Source organism: Dasypus novemcinctus, chromosome 19 (assembly GCF_030445035.2).
Source record: "Dasypus novemcinctus isolate mDasNov1 chromosome 19, mDasNov1.1.hap2, whole genome shotgun sequence".
Taxonomy (NCBI): Eukaryota; Metazoa; Chordata; class Mammalia; order Cingulata; family Dasypodidae; genus Dasypus; species Dasypus novemcinctus.
This window is the reverse complement of record NC_080691.1, coordinates 78675599-78696534: the sequence shown is the minus strand read 5'-3', so window position 1 is coordinate 78696534 and position 20936 is coordinate 78675599. Positions and strand designations below refer to the sequence as shown.

At 42.3% G+C, this 20936-nt stretch overlaps 1 protein-coding gene across 1 annotated transcript in view; it reads right to left on the bottom strand.

The window, feature by feature from the left end:
- The window catches only part of LOC101418937 (adhesion G protein-coupled receptor E1-like), a 150437-nt gene that overhangs the window by 99838 nt on the left and 29663 nt on the right, over nt 1-20936 (bottom strand). The window contains exons 8-14 of the mRNA XM_012525549.3: nt 20655-20795; nt 20423-20569; nt 16838-16984; nt 8014-8169; nt 7804-7923; nt 6286-6432; nt 996-1145 (exon numbers count right to left, since the gene is read on the bottom strand). Of these exons, the coding sequence (XP_012381003.2) occupies nt 996-1145; nt 6286-6432; nt 7804-7923; nt 8014-8169; nt 16838-16984; nt 20423-20569; nt 20655-20795 (1008 nt within the window). The remainder of the gene's footprint in view (nt 1-995; nt 1146-6285; nt 6433-7803; nt 7924-8013; nt 8170-16837; nt 16985-20422; nt 20570-20654; nt 20796-20936) is intronic.

Genomic DNA, 20936 nt, shown 5'->3' with positions numbered 1-20936 from the left:
TTGATATGAATGTAGAATAATTTGGAGTCTTCAGAGGAAAGAGGAACGATCCATGGTTGGCAGTTATAGGAGAGTAGTTTATACTTAGTACCATTAAAGAGAACTCTAACCAAGGAAGGAACTTCTTGTAATGGTAGTGAGCACCCCACTTCCAGAATTATTCAGGCATAAAATACTTGGTCTCCTGTCAGAGATGGCAAAGAAGGAATTTACGCTCTGCCCATGGAGTTGGGTTGGTTGCCTGATTTTCAATACTTTGGGGCTCAAGAAGATTTTCTTCACATGAAGTGAAACTTGAACAGGTAACTCAGATAAAATAGGTAATAATTTTACAGAAAGGGAAAGTCCATGGCCTTACCTGTTTGGCCTGGCTCTCGTCTTTGTTGGGGATACTGAATGGGTTCCTGAGATCCTCTAGAGGTGTATTAGACAATCTCTAATGTGCCTTTCAACTTTACCCCTCTACTATCCTTCTTCTAGCAATGCTAGCAGCTAGTGGCACTCAAAAGCATTTTTAAGGAAAGCAAGCATGTACTTCCTCTAGGAGGTTGAAGACTATAAAATAGGCTCTGCATCATGATAGACAGCCTCTAAAGATATTCTCCAAGAAGTACAGTTCATTTCCCCATCATTTGAAACTAGGCTGATTGTGGCAAGAATAACACTCTGGAAATTCCCAGTCCAGGCTTTAGGAGGACTGTCAATTCTGCTTTCTTCCTTTTGGAATATTCCTTCTAGGATGTTAGCTACAATCCTATGAGGAAACCCAAATAGTCACATGGTAATGCCCATGAAGAAAGCTGAGGATCCCAGCTGAGCCTCTTTGGGTCTACCAGCCATCCCAGAGCCCCAGCTGACACCAAGCGAAACAGAAAAACCATGTGGTTCAACCCATGGACTCGTGCACAATAACATACGGTTGTTACTGTTAGCCAGTAAGTTCTGGGGTAGTTCGATATCTACTGAGAAGTCCTCAGTGTGACTGGAAGAATTACCTTTACATTGGAAAACATCTGTTTTTCCCGGGGTCCATGGATAGGTTGAAAAGAATCCAGGTAGGCAGGAGCAATTGTATTTTCCCGGGATGTTGATACAGATAGAATTGGGGCCACAAAGAGTCAAGTTTCTGGAACATTCATCCACATCTAAGGAGAAAATAGGTCTAAGTAATAAGAATGAAGGATGCTAAGGCTATCGCTGCTCACCATTGTCTCCCCACTGATGGAAGCCAATGGGTATCCCTGGCTCCCATCTTGCCTTCTTAAACACATTTTCCTTGCTACAGTGAAAGCAAAGGTTTGGGGGCATATTCATGATGCATGTATGGTAGATTGAGTTATATACCCAAGGATGGAAAAAGCATGGTTTTTATCTTAATCTCATTCCTGTGGGTATGAATTCATTGGAAACAGGATCTCTTGAAGACCTCATTTCTCTTTAAGATATGGCCTAGATGGAATGAGGATGGGTCTTAATCTGGATTAACGGAGCCCTCTATCATCAGAAGAAATTCAGACAGTAGGAGAGAAAGCCATGGGGAGGAACCAAGAAACCAGAAGACAAAGGACAGGATCTCACTATGTGATTGGAAATCCAAAGAACCCAAGGATTATAAGTCAGCCAGGACACTAGCGACCCCAGGAGAAAGTGAGTCATCTTGCCTCTGAACCGTGAGCCAATAAAGTCTGTTGTTAAGTCAACCCATCGTGTGGTATTTGTCTTAGCAGCCTGGGAAACTGAGACACCAGGCAAATCCTATAATAGGGCTTCCCAGGGCTCAGGATAAAATCCTAACTATTACTGGGATATACAAGGTCCTGAAAATCATGCCCTAACTATGTTCTCCTGGCGTATCCTTCACTTCTAATCCCTGGGTGCTTGATAATTCTATTGCATTACAAACCTGTTGGTCGGTTCTCTCCTCCTCTCTTCCTTCAGCATTTAACACATTTACTCTTCTCTTTCCCTGATCAATCTCAATTTATCCCTAAGATTTCACTATATTATTAAAAATAATAACAGCATATACCCAGAAGAATTGAAAACAAGGACTGGAACTCATATTTGTACACTGCTATTCATAGCAGCTCTATTCACAACAATCAAAAGGTGGAGACAGTCCAATTGTCTATCCATGGATGAATGGATGAACAAAAAGTGGTTAACACATATGATTGAATATCATTCGGCCATAAAAAGGAATGAATTTCTAGCTCATACTACAAGTTCGATGAGCTTTGAAAACTGTATGGTGAACGAAATAATCCAGCCAAAAAAGACAAATATTGTATGGTTCCATTTATATGAAATATCTGGAATAAGCAAATTCATAAAGATATGGCATTAACTAGAGGTTACCAGGGGCCAAAGGAAGGGAAATGGGGAGTTATTGCTAAATGGGTCCAGAATTTCTGTGGAGGTTGACAAAAATGTTTAGGTAATGGATGGTGGGTATGGTGGCACAACATTGTAAATGCCAATGAATTGTACACTTAAAATGGTAGACATCAGATATGTTGTGTTATATATGCATTACCACAATAAAAAATTTTAAGTGATGATGGTGATAATAGCAGAGACGCAGCAGAGTGGAAGGTGCATGGACAGTCTGGGCTCAAAATTTTGGTCCTGTCATCTATGGCTGTGTGCCCCTGGGCAAAAAAAAATCATCTCTGTGTGCCTCAGTTTCCTTATGTGTCAAATGGGGGTAACAACACTATCTTCCTCAAAGTCTTGCTTAGAAGAATAAATGATCTGACATCTGCAAATCTCTGAGTACACAGCCTGAGACATGTCAACCTTCGTGGAAGTTAACTAAAATAAAAAATTAATTGCTAACACATTGAGCTTTCTTTGTGGCGAGCATTGAGCTAAGTCTTTTACATACAAATGCTGACAGCAGCCCTAGGAGGTACATACTAATATAATCTCTAGTATTTGGAGGAGAAACCTGAGGCTTTGAAAAGGCTCATGGTCTAAGAAACCATTGCCTAATGCAAGGTCCAGAAGATGCTATCCTATGTTTCCTTCCAGGAGTTTGATAATTCTGGCTCTTCACTATATTATTTGATGCATTTTGAGTTGATTTTTGTACAAGGTGTAAGGTTCGGGTCCTCCTTTTTTTTTTTCCAAATGGAGATGCGGTTTTCCCAACTCTCTTTGTTGGAGAGACTATTCTGGGAAGCGGACTTGGCCCAATGGATAGGTTGTCTGCCTACCACATGGGTGGTCTGCTGTTCAAACCCCTGGCCTCCATGACCCATGTGAAGCTGGCCCATTGGCAGTGATGATGGGTGCAAGTGGTGCCATGCCATGCAGGGGTGCCCCCCGCATAGGGGAGCCCCATGCCCAAGGGACGTGCCCCGGAAAGAAGGCCACCCAGTGGGGAAAAGTTGCAGCCTGCCCAGGAGAGGCGCCACACACACGGAGAGCTGACACAACAAGATGATGCAACAAAAAGAAACACAGATTCCCAGTGCTGCTGATAAGGATAGAAGCAGTCAGAGAAGAACACACAGCAAATGGACACAGAGAGCAGACAACCGGGCAGGGGTGGGGCAAGAGAAGAGAAATAAAAAAAAAATTTAAAGAAAAAAAAGAGACTATTCTTTCCCAATTGAGTGGTCTTTGGCTACTTTTCAAAAATCAGATAGCCACAAATGTGAGGGTTGATTTCTGTGCTCTCAATTTGATTCCATTGGTCTAGATATCTGTCCTTGTGCCAGTACCATGCTGTTTTGATAACTGTGACTTGGGAATAAGTTTTAAGGTCGGGAAGTGTGAGTCTGCACAAACAGTGAACACGAAGCTAAACCATGGGCTATAGTTAATAGCAAAATTATAAAAATGTACTTTCATCAACTATAACAAATGTAGCACACCGAAACAATGTGTTAATAATAGGGTAGTATATGGGAATCCAGTATTTTATACACGATTATTCTGTAAATCCACAACTTCCTTAATTTTAAAAAGGCTCAAGGTCACATCACTTGTGGAAGGCAAAATCGGGATTTAAACCCAGGTCCTGTCTGGCTATGGAATTTTTGGTTGACAGCTTCTGAGCTTCTAGCATATCCTTGAGTGTCACAGTCTGGGGGTTGGCATTTAAATCAATGTCAGCCCTCTGCAAGCCCTCCTTGAGTTGCCAGAACTTTCAACCTCATTTAAACTTCATTGAAATGCAGAGGATCTTGGTGGTCAGGAGTCAGGGGTGTGGAGTTCCAAAAAGCCAAGTTTCAGATCCTGATTCTCCTATTTCTTATCTGATCGACCTTGAGCAAGCAATGCCATCACCCTGGAGGCTCAGTTTCCTTATTTTGAAAATAGGTATAAAATGTCACTGATGTCATAAGGTTGTTGGGGGGACTGAATAAGAATATGTGTAGAAGGGAAGCTGATTTGGCTCAACTGATAGAGCGTCCACCTACCACATGGGAGATCCAGAGTTGAAACCCAGGCCTCCTGACCCATATGATGAGCTGCTGGCCCACACATAGTGCTGATGAGCACAAGGAGTGCTGTGTCACGCAGAGGTGTCCCCCACATAGGGGAGCCCCACAGGCAAGGACTGCGCTCCTCAAGGAGAGCTGCCCCATGCAAGAAAAGCACAGCCTGCCCAGGAGTGGCGCTGCATACATGGAGAACTGACACAGGAAATGATTCAACAAGAAGTTCTTCTGAGGGATAAAGAGACCCATGGGTTCTATGGTCATGGCAGATGGGGTTCACTGCCATGGCAGATGGCCCTTCTTTGGAGCCGGTGTTTCTACATGATGGAATTGAACTCGGAGGGGATCTCTTCCCACAAGACTTGCATGCTACTTTATTGGAATTGTAGTTGGTGCTGGGGTTTAAGATATATTTAGGGGATTTGAATCTCTGGACTGATAATAAGACACCCAGGCCCAGAGCCTCAACAGACTTCAGCTCCTACACTTTGATTTATTGGACTGACCCCACTCAGCTAACATGGAGTTGAAGAAGGTCAACCACCACACCATGGAGCCTAGAGTGTCTACAACTGAAAGCAGGAGGAGTGCATCCAGTATCCATGTGGAATCTAAGCCCCCACTTGACATAGATGTGCAATGGACACAACCAATCCAATGTCCACAGAGAAAATGTGGAATGGGTGTGGGAAGGGTAGCCATGGTGGCTGCTGGGTTTGGGGAATGGGAGGAAGAGATGAGATGTGGAGGCGTTTTCGGGACGTGGAGTTGTCCTGGGTGGTGCTTCACGGACAATTACAGGACATTGTAGACCCCCCCAGGGCCCACTGGATGGAACGGGGGAGAGTGTGGGCTATGATGTGGACCATTGACTATGGGGTGCAGTGATGCTCAGAGATGTACTTACTGGGTGCAATGGATGTCTCACGATGATGGGAGAGAGTGTTGCTGTGGGGGGAGTGGGGGTGGGGGCGGTGGGGTTGATTGGGACCTCGTATTTTTTGAATGTAATTCATAAAAATAAATAATTTTAATTAAAAAAAATAATGAAGAACAAAAAAAAAAGAAGAGACAAAGAGGAACACACAGCGAATGGACACAGAAAGCAGACAATGGGGGTTGGGTGGGTAGGGGAAAGAAATAAAAAATAAATCTAAAAAAAAACAAGAATATGTGTAGAAGAGTTTAGTCCTTTGGTGGGGACGTTCCCTCTGAGCCTTCATATCTGCTATTCCCTTCTGCTCAAACAGCCTTCCCCAGATATCTGATAGCTCTCCCTTCACTCCCTTCAGGTGTTTTCTCAAATGTCAGCTTCTCAGTGTGGTCTCTCCTTACCGCTCTAACAAAATCAGTATTCCTTATCCATCTTTCCTGACTCATTTTTCCCTCTGTTTATTTACAAACACTCCACATACACCAAACATACAGTTTCACCTCCACCCTATTTCCTGGTGACCTCTATTCTACTTTATATCTCTATTTCTGGACATCTCTTCTCAGTCTACCTTATGTTTCTTCGTCCCTTTTAACTATACCTGACATATAATATATTCACTTTTTTTCTTCTTATTATATACCACCCACTGTCAGAGGATAAGTCCTGGAAAAGCAACTATTTTTGCCTCTTTTATTCGCCATTATATTCCCAGTCCTCAAAATAGTGCCTGGTGCATAACAGGTGTTGAAGAGGTTTGTGTTAAATGAGTGAATGAATGTCATTATCTTCAGCTCTGCAGATGAGGGTCCTGAACTCTGCTGAGATGCATCCTCATCTCCTACTGTTAACTTTGCAAACAACTTTGGATCTGAGTTCCCAATGGGCACTTCTGCTTACCTTCACACCTCCCTCCTGGACCCTGGAAACTCAGGTTTCCACTGCTGGATGCAAATCCTGAGTTGCAGGAACAAGAGTAGCTTCCGAAAGTGTTATGGCAACTTGCGTGCTCCGGGCAAGCTCTGGGGTTGGCACATTCTTCCACATCTGGCAAGTGGGAGAAAACCCGAGGTCAAGGAATGAGGAACTAGCACAGGAGGTTCATTCTGCATGTGGGTAACTTGTGGCAGGTGGTTGTTGTGCTCCTCAGTTTCCATGTTTCCCCCTTAAAACTGAGCACCCAATGGACGACATTTCTCAGCCTCTCTTGCAGTGAAGTATGGCAATGAGAATAAATTCTGACCAATGGCATATAAATGGAAGGGTGCTAAATAGTTTCAAAATGTCATTGCCATAGATTTCAAGAATGGCCATGGTCCTTTGCCCCTTCCTGTACACACAGCTTTCATACGGATTGACTGCAATGTGACTTTGTATCCACCATCAAAAGGTAGAATCTCTTGTGACTAGTAATGGAAGAAATTGAAGCATTGATGTGGAGAAAGTGGCCACGGTAGTTGCTGAGGGCAACGAGAGGGAAGAGGAGCTGTGATATGGGAGTATTTTCAGTACTTGGTGTTGTCCTGAATGGTATTGCAGGGACAGATGCAGGACGTTATATATCCTGCCATAACCCACTGAATGGACTGGGGAGAGTGTGAACTACAATGTAAACTATAACCCATGTGGTAGTGCAATGTTCCAAAATGTATTCATCAAATGCAATGAATGTGCCACAGTGATGAAAGAGGTTGTTGATGTGGGAGGAGTCGGGGGGGGGGGAAGTGGGGTATATGAGAGCCTCATATTTTTTAATGTAACATTTTGTGTCATCTATGTATCTTTAAAAAAAAGACAGTAAAAATTTTTTTAAATAAAAAAGAGATATTTAGAAGGTAAATTCCCCAAGACTTGATGACAGATTTGACAAGAAAGGGCAAGGAAGATAAAGAATAACTCTTGATAAAGAATAAAGTCTTAATTTAAATACGTTCAGGAAGAAGTTCTGAGGTTTAAGTCTGAGCTCTCTCTACAGCAGATTTTCTCACCCTTGGCACTATTGACATATGGGGGCAGATAATTCTTAGCCTTGAAGGGCTGTCCTGTGCATTAACAGCTTCCCTGGCCTCTACCCACTGGGTGCCAGTAGCCAGTTTTCTGTCCCCTGTTGTAACAACCAAAAACATCTGCAGATATTACAAATGTCCCCCCAGAGAATCACTCTAGGGACAAGAACTCCCTGTTCTCTCAAGTACATGCTGACCCTCTATTTGAGTCATAGTAGGTCCTTAATGGGAATTCACATCCTATATCTTCCACTAATTAGCTCTGTATCTTTCAGCAAGTCACTTCAGCACTCTAAGCCTCAGTTTCCTCATGCCTAAAATGAGAAGCATAATCTCTATGTCATATCATGGTCCAATGAGGTGGTTCTTAATTATTTAGTCAGGAAAATCATGAAGAACAGTTCCTCTATACCTTCACAGATAGAGTTTTTGGAGATGAATCCAGCGTGGCAGGTGCAACTGTAGCTTCCCATGGAGTTAGCACAGTCAGAATGCTCAGGGCAGACCCCACTGAGGATGCACTCATTGACATCTAAGGAACAGCAGAGGACGGTGAGCAGGCAACACGTTTAGCCAACCCAAAGGGAGGTGTGCACCAGAAACCCCTGTCTGAGATAATTACCTGAACAGGCAAAACGACCTGGCTTTCCTGAGATCCAGTTATTTCCCGTTGGAGAAGAGAAACCACGCAAACAGCTGCACTTGTATCTCCCCGGCAGGTTGGTGCAGACCGAGTTAGGACCACAACGTGGGGGATGTTGAGAACATTCGTCTACATCTGTACGGAGAAAGAGTCAGGGTCACAGATTTGCCTCATTCTGTGTAGCAGAATGTATTTCCCAAATATTCCATCCCATAGGTTCCTCTTACAAAGTGACGGTTGGGTGTGCATTCCCTCCTCTTGAATAATCTAAGCAAGCTTAAGATTATGGTGAAAGTGATGCTAGGTCATAAAAAAAAAATGTACTCCCACCTTGTTCTCAAGAGTTGCATACTCTTAGAAACTAACCTCCAAGTTGCAAGAAAGCCCTAGCTGGAGAGCAATTGTCCAGCTGTCCAGCTGGAGGGAAACCACATCTCCCATATGGAGCTGCAGACCAACAGCTAGCACAAACTAGACAGCCATTGGAGTGAGCCTTCTTCAAGGTAGATGCACTAGCCCCCAAATGAGTCAACTTCACTAACCCTTTGTGGAGCAAAGAAGACAATCTCACCAATGCCACCTCATACTGCAGTCTCATCTAAGCAAAATAGACAACTGCTGTTGTTTTAACTTATTCAGTTTGCAAGCAATAAGTAAATAGAACACCATGCAAAACTACCACTAGGAATTTATGCTTCAGTTTACCCATAGGGTTGTGTAGTCATGGAACCAAGTGTGAACCTCTTCAAATCTTTAGCCCTGTTCTGCCAAGCCACCACAAATAAACTTGCCATGCACTTGTCATGCAAATGCAACTTCAAAGCAAATGAACTTTAGCTCCCACCAGACTGTTACTCTCTTTTCTAGAGAGGAGTGTGGAGCTGCCCCCGTGCATAAAGGTAAATGTATGGGGATGTTCACTCCACTTTGTCTAGAGTAGTAAAAGGTTAGAAACAACCTAAGTGTCTGTCAATAGCAGAGTGATCAAATGTGGATTGACATTAAGAATATAATGCATTCCTTTATTCAGCAAAAATTATTAAAATAATCAATATTTATTTTAAGGCACTGTGTGAGGGCAGGAGAAATGGAATTTTTTTTTTTTTTTTTTTTTTACATTTGGCTTCTTTTTTTTTTTTTTTTTAATTTTTTTATTTTTTATTGACTTTGTAATAATATTACATTAAAAATATATATGTGAGGTCCCATTCAACCCCACCCCCCCACCCCCCCTCTCCCCCCCCCCCCCCCAACAACACTCGTTCCCATCATCATGACACATCCATTGGATTTGGTAAGTACATCTTTGGGCACCTCTGCACCTCATATACATTGGTTCACATCATGGCCCATACTCTCCTCTATTCCATCATGTAGGCCCTGTGAGGATTTACAATGTCCGGTGATTACCTCTGAAGCACCATCCAGGGCAGCTCCATGTCCCGAAGACATAATGGACAAAGGGTATGGGGAAAGGCAGGAAGAGATGAGAGGTGGAGAAATGGAATTTAAAGAAATGCGTGTACTTCTGTAGTATCTATCATTTTCTTGATTGGAGTGTTAACCTTACCTCCACAAACTAAAAAACAAGGACCTAATATCCAGCGTACATAAAGAAATTCTACATCTAGAAAATAAAGACAAATAACCCATTTTTTTAAATGGTCAAGAAATTCGAATAGACACTTTTCCAAAGCTGAAATACAAATGGCTAGATGTATTCACCAAATGCAATGAATGTCTCATGATGATGGGAAAAAAAAAACACATGGAAAGATGCTCAACATCACTAACTACTTGGGAAATGCAAATCAAAACTACAATGAGAATGAGAGAGCATATGTAGTTCAAGTGGTTGAGTACCTGTTTCCTATGTACCAGGGCCCAGGTTAAATCCCTGGCATCTCCTAAAAGCAAGCAAACAAACAAATAAAAAATCCTATTCTTAGTGGGGAGTGGATGTAGCTCAGCATTTAAGCACCTGTTTCCCACATTGGAGGTCCTGGGTTCATTCCCTGGTACCTAAAAAAAAAAACACTACAAAGAGGTATCATCTTACACCATTAGACTGCCAACTCTTAAAAAAAAAACACCAAAAAACAGAGTACTACAAGTATTGGAGAGGATGTGGAAGAATGGGAACACTAATCCACTGCTGGTGGGAATGTAGAATGATGCAGTCACTGTGGAGGACAGTTCAGCATTTCCTCAGGAAGCTAACTATAGAACTGCCATATGATCGAACAATACCACTGCTGGGTATATACTCAGAAGGACTTGAAGCAAGGACACAAAAAGATATAGGTATGCCAATGTTCATAACACTATGGCCAAAAATTGGGTGTAATTCAAGTGTCTATCAACAGATAAATGGATAAGCAAATTGTGTAATGTACATACAATGGAATATTACTCGGCAGGTAGAAGGTAGTATTGACACATGAGCCAACATGGATGAATCTTGAAGACTTTATGTTGAGTGAAGTAAGCCAGTCACTAAAGGGCAAATATTGCCTGATCTCACTGATATGACCTAAGCAAATTGAGCAGACTCATAGAGCTAGAGTCTAGAAGATGGATTATCAGAAGACAGGGAGGGAGTAGAGCGTGGTGAGTCAGTACTCAATATGGGCAAAATCTATGATGAAATTTGGCAGTGGGTGGAGGTGATAGTGTTGCGGGGATGTGAGTGGGGTCGACGGTGCTGGATTGTGAGTGTGCCCAGGGTGAGGCGGCTGGGTTGGACTGTTCGTGGAACTGGGAGAAGGGCTGGAGGAAATAACAGTTGAATTCAGGGGATTTGTAGGTCTGTGGTTAAAACTACCATGGTGGGAAAGTCCTTTTAGCAAATATGGCAGGGGAAGGTCACTAATGCAGGGCATCAGGGGTAGGGGGATGTGGGAAAGGCACACTTCAGGCATGCTTCTGTGGAAAATGAAAGTGTTCTTTCTTGTCATAGGGTGATCTCAGTGGGTGGAGACCCCCACAAAAAACAAGAAAATATTAAACTCCCATGTTGGGGAGTCATGCTATGTTCTCAAATAGAGGGGCAAGAGTCTCTTCAGAACACAGGAAGTCCATAATAAAAGAAGACAGACCAGTATGTCAAGCCCTCAAAATTAATTCATGTATCTATGAAGTTATTCTTCAAAAATTGCAACTTAGTGGTTACTGTGGGTTCCGAGGGGAGGGGAAGGGAAGAATGGGTGGCGCATGGAGCATTTTTAGGGCATTGGAATTGTTCTGCCTGATCTTGCAATGATTGATACAGGCCACTGTGCATTTTTTTAGAACCTATAAAATTTACGATGCAGAATGGAAACTATAATATAAGCCCTTGACCGTGGTTAGTGGCAATGCTTCAATAATTATTCATCAATTGTAACAAATGTACCTTACTCATGTAAGATGTTTTTTTAAAATTCTATTTTCTTAATTCATTTTCTAAAAATACTACATTCAAAAAATATGAGGTCCCCATTCACCCCCCACAACCCCCTCCCCACCGCTCCCCCCACAGCAACACTCTCCCCCATCATCATGACACATCCATTGCATTTGGTGAATACATCTCTGGGCATCGCTGCACCTCACGGTCATGGTCCACATCATAGCCCACACTCTCCCACGTTCCATCCAGTGGGCCCTGGGAAGATCTACAATATCCAGTAATTGTCCCTGCAGTACCACCCAGGACAGCTTCAAGTCCCGAAAATGCCTCCACATCTCATCTCTTCCTCCCATTCCCCGCACCCAGCAGCTGGAGATGTTATTAATAGGAGAAAATGTGAGAGGGGAAGAGGATGGAGTATATGAAAATCTCCTTTATTTTCTTTTTTTTAAAAAATTATTTATTATTTTTTTAAAAATTACATTATGAAATATATGAGGTCCCATTCAGCTCCACCGCCCCCACCCCGCACTCCCCCCACAGCAACACTCTCTCCCATCATCATGACACATCCATTGCACCTGGTAAGTTCATCTCTGAGCATCACTGCACCCCATAGTCAATGGTCCACATCATAGCCCAGACTCTCTCATGTTCCATCCAGTGGGCCCTGGGGGGATCTACAATGTCCCGTAATTGTCCGTGAAGCACTATCCAGGACAACTCCACGTCCCGAAAACGCCTCCACATCTCATCTCTTCCTTCCGTTCCCCACACCCAGCAGCCACCATGGCTACCGTTCCCACACCCATTTATTTTCTATTTGACTTTTTTGTAATGTAATGTTTCTTCGAAAATAAAGTGGAAAAAAAAACACACTGGGGGAACATACAGAGCATACAGAAGAAATTGTCACTGTATATGAAAGATAACAGATCATACAGTGATGAAGGAAACAATGCAAAAAATTACTTTTTAATTTTTTAATGTTTTATTTTTATTACTTGTATTTTATATTTGGCTTTGTTTTGAGGGAGGTTTTTGGATTGCAGAAGAGTTGCAACTGTGACAGGGGAGGATCACTGGTGTGGAGTATCAGTGGTATGGGGATGTGTGGGGATGAGTGCACCTGGGGCATGCCTCTATGGAATATAAATGTGGTCAAGTGGTCAATGGATATTGTCTCGATGGGTGGAGACCCATACAGTAACCAAAAGAATATTGATTTCCCATCCTGGGGAGTCCTGCTACCTTCTCTAATGGAGTGGCAAGGATCCCTAGAGTTCATGGACAGTGCCTAGCAAAAGAGGACAGATCAATATGCCAGGCCCTTGATATAGATGCTTGTACTTATGAACCTTGTTCTTGAGAAATTGGAATGTAGCCTAGTAATATATAGTGCCCAAGAGTTACCTCCTGAAAGCCTCCTTGTTGTTCAAATGTGGCCTCCATCTAAGCCAAACTCAGCATACAAATATACTACCTTTCCCCTGGTGTGGGACATGATTCCCAGGGATGAACCTTCCTGGCACCAAGGGATTAGTACCCAGTGCCAATTAGCAATGCATTTGGAAAAAAGATCTTGGCCAAAAGGGGAAAACATTAAGTACAAATGAAGTTTTATAGCTAAGAGATTGCAAAGTGAGTTGGGAGATCATTGTAGAGGTTATACTCATGCACATCTCAGGAGGCTCTGACTGAGTGTGCACAGTAAACAGTGCCTCAAGCAGGGTGGCTTCTGAGGGCTCTAGAGACATCTGGACTCTATAGGCAGCGCAGCCTTCTCCAGCAATTAGGCACACTGTCAGTGGGCCTTTCTTTGGAATATATGATAACCTATCAGGAAGTGGATGTGGTTCAAGTGATTGGGCTCCCATTTACCATATGGGGGGCCTTGGGTTCAGTTCCTGGGGCCTCCTAATGAAGATGAGCTGGCCCACACCATGAGCTTACACAACAAGGTGACACAACACAAAGACACAGAGGAAAGACAATGAGAGACACAACAAAAACCAGGTTGCTGAGGTTGCTCAAGTCATCGAATGTCTCTCTCCCACATCAGAGCTCCCATGATCACTTCCCAGTGCCTCCTAAAGAGAAGATGGGAAGAGAGGACAAGCAGACACAGAAGAACATGCAGCAAATGGACACAGAAAGCAGACAGTGAGTGCAGGTGCAAGGCGGTGGGGAATAAAATAAAATAAAATAAAATAAAATAAAAAAAAAACAACCTATCCTCCAATGCATTGGAGTTAGACTCATTTATAATTTTCCTTCACATGGTTCTTAACCCCCTTTTATTTGAACCTATATTTACTATACCCATTAAATATGTGTCCCAGAGACTTAAATCTTCTGAGTTTTCATGTGCTGATTGAGCCCTGAATCTTAGTATAGTTGCAGCCAGCCCCGACTCTCCCATTTATCAGACTTGTCCAGGACAACTAACAAAAGGATGATGGTGGACAATGCCCATTCCAAAAAAGAAAGAGTATCTACAACTGCAAGCAAGACAGTTCCATCCATCTTCCCCATGGGATTTAAGCCCCCTCACAGTTGGAAGCAGTGTGGGCATCGCCATCCCAAAATCCTCAAAATTGAGGAATGAATAAACATAAAGGGGGAAATGCAACTATAGACTAAAGTAGACTGATTATTCTAGCAATGGAAGAACTTTTAACTTTGACATAAAGTCAGTGATTATCAGAGGTTCTCAGGGGAGGGAGAGGTAAGAATAGGTATAACAAGGGGCATTTGGGGGACGTTGGAATTGTCCTGAATGACATTGCAGTGGCAGATACAGGCCATTATGCATTTTATCCAAAACTATAAATTGTGTGGTGCAAAGTGTAAACTGTAATGTAAACTACAGCCACAGTTAATAGCAAAACTTCAATATATGTTCATCGATTATAGCAAAGGTACCACAATAATGAAAGATGGTGTTAAGGGGGTAAAATTTGAGAGGGGTAGAGGGTGGGTTATATGGGAATCTCCTGTTTTCAATGTAACTTTTAAATAATTTAAACCTTCTTTAAAAATAAAATTTTAAAACCAAGGCTCCACCAGGGCACTGAGCTCATGGAATAACCCGTGAACCAAAGTTCAAAGATGAAGGAGTCTATCAGCAGCTGAGTTGATCATCAAAATGCAATATACATATACAATGGAATATTATTCAGCTATAGAAAGAAGTGAAGTCGTCGTACATGTGACAGCTTGGATGAATCTTGAAGAGATTATGTTGAGTGAGATAAGCCATATGCAAAAGGACAAATATTGCATGTAGCAGTTTGATATTTTTGATGAATTCCAAAGAGATATATTGGATTATTTTTAAGCTGGTCTTTTTCTCTTACTTAATCAAGTAAACTTCTTGTGTCAGTAAGGCATTGATTATCCCCCCTCCCCTTGGTGGGTGGGGACTCATAGATAAAAGGCATGGCAAAGGACAGAGTTGAAGGGTTTTTGATGTTGGAGTTTGATGCTGAGGCCTTAAGCTGGAGACCCAGCAAGTGAGCACACAGAGGAAAGAGAAGCAAGTCTCAGGAAAAGAGGAACCCAGGAAGCCTGAACCTTTACAGACATCAGCAGCCATCTTGATCCAACACACGAAAATAGACTTTGGAGAGGGAAGTAACTTAAGCTTTATGGCCTGGCAGCTGTAAGCTCTTACCCCAGATAAATACTCTTTATAAAAACCAACCGATTTCTGGTATTTTGCATCAACACCCCTTTGGCTGACTAATACATTGCATCATTCAAGTTATATGAAATATATATTAATAGAATAAGCAACTTAATAGAGACATAAGATAGATTAGAGGTTACCGGAGGCTGAAGTGAGAAGGGAATGGGAGGTTACTTATTGCTTCATGGACACAGAGTTTCTGTTTGGAGTGATGAAGAAGTCTTGGTAATGGATGGTGGTGATGGTAGCACAACATAGTGAATTTAATTAAGTACCACTTACATGAGTACTTAAAAATGGTTTTAAAATTTAATTTTTTTAGAGATGAAAGTTGTGCTACTCTTTCATAAGCACAGTAGAAATGAATTAGTTTATCCGAGGTTGGCAAAATTCATGGACCAAATCCATGATTTTGAGATTCTGGGTCAAATTCAGCCTGCCATCTTTTTTTTTTAAATAAAGTCTTATTGCAACACATACATATCCATTCATTTACAGGTCATCTATGGTTTATTTCGTACTACAACGGCAGTGTTGAAATCATCAGCCCACAAACCCCAAATAGCTACTATCTTGCCTTTGGCCAAATGTTTGCTACTCCCAGTCTCATTCAAGACATAATTGGGTCTTTACCAGCAAGAGGAGAATTTAAATTTAGATGTAGACAAAGAATTTAATTCATTTTAGGAATTATTTAAATTTCTAGTATTTATCTTAATAGTAGCTCTTGAGACTGCCCATGTGTCTAGCATGCTGCATTCATTTTGACATTGAATCCTCCCAACTGTCTTTGATGTCGGTACCCTTCTACAACCATTTAACAGATGAAAACTTTGAGGTTTAGAGAGATTAACTAAATTTCTCCCAATGCCTCACAATTAAAGTATACTAAAGAGGTGACATGTTTGAGAGACCTGCTGTCAGAGTCAGAAAGACCTGCCTGGGTTTAAAGTCCAGCTCAGCTCAAGCTGTGACCTTGAGCAAGACATTTCATCTCTCCAAGCCTCAGTTTCCTCATCTGTCCAATGGAGATAATGCCAATGCCTACATTCAAGTTAAATGTGAAAATGCTATATTTTTAATGTAATAGTTTTAAAAAGAGTAGATAAGGAGATCATAGAACCAATAAAAAAAGAAAAAAGAAAATGCATCTAAAGATCTAGCACAGGACCTGGCACTCAATAAATGTTCCATGTTCTTATTATCCTCACTGAGAGGCAACTGAAAGAAGTTCCCCAAATTAAGTCAGTGGTTATTTCTAGATAGTGACATATAACATGAATTTTATTTTTGTTTTCATCCTAATGTTATTCTTTAATCATGGAATTTTTTTTTTTGCAGTGACCCTGAATCATTTTCATGCTCAGAAATAAAAGAATAAACTTATGTCTGTGTCCAGATATGATAATGATGGATTAGACAGACAGGTAGATAGATAGATAGATAGATAGATAGATAGATAGATAGATAGATAGATAGATAGATAGATAGATACAGCAAGAGTGGCAAAAATGTTAAAATTGGTGGATAAGGATATTTGGAGGGAGCAGTATTGTGGAGTTCTTTTTGTGGTTTTATATTATTTTGCAACTGTCCTGTAAGTTTATAAGTTTGAAATTATTTCAAAATAAAACTCTTAAGAAAACAAGCCTGCTACCTAGTCAGATTCCACCTGCTTTTCTGACCAAATGCTGGGAGTTTTTGAGGGGCTATGAACTCACCTTTACATTCCACCCCTGGGCCTCTGAAGTTCCTTTGTCCATTGCTGGACAGGAAGCCTTCTTTACAAGTGCAGAAGTAACTCTCAAAAGTGTTGGTGCAGGTCGCATAAGTTGGGCATATAGTGGTATCTGAACATTTGTTCACACCTGGAAGGGAGAATTTGGGCAAGGTTAAAACTCCAGAGTGGGCCTTCAAAGGGACCCAGCCTTTGAGAGCAAGGACAGCTGAGGTCCTTAAACAAGGAAGTTGACGATCATCAACTCTTGTTACTCACAGTGTTGTCCAAGGACCAGCAGTGTTAGCATCATGTGAGAGTCTGACAGAAACGCAAAATCTCAGGCCCTGTCCCAGGTCTACTGAATCAGCATCTGTATATTTTAATTAATTTTTTAGGAGGTACCAGGGATTGAACCCCGGACCACATACATGCAAAGCAGGCGCTCAACCACTGAGCAACACCCACTCCTCTCTGCAATTTTAACACTCTAGGTATTCTACTATAGACTCATTGTGATCCTAGGAATGGAAGAACTTATATCACTGATATGGAGGCAGTGGCCACTGGAGGTTCTGAGGTCAGTTAGAGGGAAAACAGATAGGGGCATTTTGAAGACTTGGGAATTTTCCTGAATGACATTGCAATGACAGATACAGGCATTATATATATCTTGCCATAACCTACAGACTTGTGTGAGAGAGGGTATAATCTACAACATAAACTATAATCCATGCTGAGTGGCAATGCTTCAAAATGTATTCATCGGTTGCAGTGAATGTACCACACTACTGAAGAATGTTGATAACAGGGGTAAATATGGGCAGCGTGGGGAGAGGGGCATATGGAAACCCCCTATGTTTTTAATGTAACATTTATGTAATCTAAATAGCTTTTAGAAAAATTTTAAAAATTAAAAAAATCCCCAGGGTGTGTGTGTACACCTGAAAGCTTGAGAAATGCTCATCTAGACACTTGCTATTCAATTTTGCAGACCAGTAAGTAACACCTGCTTCATCTGGGATTCCCAGGGGATCTTGGCATCTCACACTCTGATTCAGCAGGTCAGAGGAGGGGAAGTCCATGAGTCTCCTTTTCTGACAAGCCCCTGACTGCTGCTATTGCTTGATGGACCACACTAGCATAGCTCCAGAAAGAACAGTACAAGTCAAAAGTGCAGATTTTGGAGCCAAGCAGACCTGGGTTCAAGTTCTCACACTTTCCTTCAAGGCAGGCAAAGGTACCTGTGCCCCCAGATCCATAAACCAAACTAAGTACGTAAGCTCACTGCCTTCCCTCCAAGCAAGAGACATGACTCCTAGGAATGAGCCTCCCTGGTGCTGAGGGACTATTACCAAGCACCAACTAGTGATGCATTTGGAAAAAGACCTTGAACAAGAAGGGAAAATATTAAAAACAAAAGCGTTTTTATAGGCAATTTCTAAGTGAGTCGGGAGGCCGTTCCAGAGATTATGCTTATGCATGTCTCAGATTATCTGACAGGTTGCCACAGTAAACCTTCCCTTTCCTTTTAATAACATGGTCATTCAGTTAAAGACTGTGTTCTCTGACTTATCTTGCAGCCAGATATAACCATATGGCTAAGCTCTGGCCAAGTGGAAAGAGCATAAATGATGTGTGGCTTTCAAATGAAGGAGGCTGCTCTCCAACTTCTCCATTCCGCCTTTGCTTGTACTGGAATATAGACAGAGTGAGGTGAGCCATCCTCCACCAGGGGCATGAGGCTTAAACTAGGGATGCAGAAGCAGTGAGACAGAAGGACCCTGGGCATCAGGGTGACCTCACAGGCTCACCCACCTTGTTCCACCTAGGAGTTGGAGACTGCTGTGAGAGAAAAGAGAAACTTCCTCATTTTTTAAGCCATTGTCATTTAATTTCTGTTAAAACAGTCAAAACGATAGAGCCAAAAGGAAGAAGTCACCCAAGTGTCCATTAACAGACAGCCAGATAAAATGTGGTATATAAACACAATGGAATATTATTGAGTCATAAAAGAGAATTAGGGAAGTGGACGTGGCTCAATTGATAGAGCATCTGCCTACCATATGGAGGGTCCAGGTTTCTATACCCAGGGCCTCCTGACCCGTGTGGTGAGCTGGCCCATGCACAGTGCTGTCGCACACAAGGAGTGCCATGCCAAGCAGAGTGGAGCCCCATGCACAAGGAGCATGCCTCACAAGGAGAGCCGCCCCTTGCAAAACAAGCGCAGCCTGCCCAGGAGTGACACTGCACACACACAGAGCTGACACAGCAAGATGATGCAACAAAAAGAGACACAGTTTCCCAGTGCCACATGATAATACAAGCAGGCACAGAAGAATACAGAGTGAGTGGACACAGATAGCAGACAACAAGGGGGAAGGGGGAAAAAATAAATAAAGAGTAAATCTTAAAAAAAAAAAAGAGAATTAAGTCCTGATACCATGTCACAGTGTGGATGAACCTTGAAGACACCATGTTGAGTGAAATAAGCCAAACACAAGAAGACAAATATTGTGTCATCTTGCTTATAGGAAATATTTAAAATAAGCAAATTCACAGAGACATACTAGGGGGTAAGGAGAATGGGGAATTATTGCAATGGAGGCAAAGTTTCTGTGGGAGGTGATGAAAAAGTTGGGTAATGGATTTTTGGTAATAGCAACACAATATGGTGTTGCTGAGTATTTTATACATGATTGTTCTGTAAATCCACAACTTCCATAATTTTGAAAAAGCTCAAGGTCACATCACTTGTGGAAGGCAAAATCGGGATTTAAACCCAGGTCCTGTCTGGCTATGGAATTTTTGGTTGACAGCTTCTGAGCTTCTAGCATATCCTTGAGTGTCACAGTCTGGGGGTTGGCATTTAAATCAATGTCAGCCCTCTGCAAGCCCTCCTTGAGTTGCCAGAACTTTCAATCTCATTTAAACTTCATTCAAATGCAGAGGATCTTGGTGGTCATGAGTCAGGGGTGTGGAGTTCCAGAAAGCCAAGTTTCAGATATTGATTCTCTTATTTCTTATCTGTTTGACCTTGAGTAAACAATGCCATCACCCTGGAGGCTCAGTTTCCTTATTTTGAAAATAGATATACAAAGTCGCTGATGTCATAAGGTTGTTGGGGGAACAGAATAAGAATATGTGTAGAAGGGAAGCAGATTTGGTTCAATTGATAGAGTGTCCACCTACCATATGGGAGGTCCAGAGTTGAAACCCAGGGCCTCCAGACCTATGTGGTGAGCTGGCCCATGGGCAGTGCTGTTGCACGCAAGGATTGCTGTGCCACACAGGGGTATCCCCTGCATAGGGGAAGCCCACACACAAGGAGTGTGCCCTGCAAGGTGAGCCGCCCCATGTGAGAAAAGCACAGCCTGACCAGGAGGCGCACCGCACACACAAAGAGATGATGCAGCAAAATGATGCAACCAAAAGAGACACAGATTCCCAGTGATTCTGACAACAATATAAGCGGACACTGAAGAACACACAGTGAATGGACACATAGAGCAGACAACTGGGGGGGGAGGGGAGAAAAATAAATAAAAAATAAATCTTAAAAAAAAAAGGCACACAAGGAGGTTATTACTTTTGCAGCTGAAGTTGCCATATTTCCAGGAGCCTTCTGGACTTGGACGAAAGCCCACAGTGCAGTTACAGCTGTAGGATCCCAGGGCATTGGAGCAGACAGAATTTGGACCACATGGTGATGGATCTTGGGAGCATTCATCAATATCTGTGAAGAACTTGAGAAAATCAAGAAACCCAGAAAAACAACGTGACATTTTTTTCCAGGACTGACCAGCAAACCATCTGCTCACCTTTACACTCCACCCCTCGGTCTTTGAAGTTCAGCTGTCCATTGCTTGGTGCAAAGCCAGGAAGGCAAGTACAAAAGAAGCTCCCAGGAGTATTGGTGCATGTTGAATTGAAGGGGCATGTATCAACGCACTCATCAATATCTGTCGTATAGACAATGGGTGTGAGGCAAAGACAGCCCAATGGTCCAACAAAAGTCATGTTTCTCCTTCCAAAGCATAGAATTACCATTAGAAAAAAAATATCGCTCCAGCCATGGGTTATGTTTCTCAACCTCCCTGCAT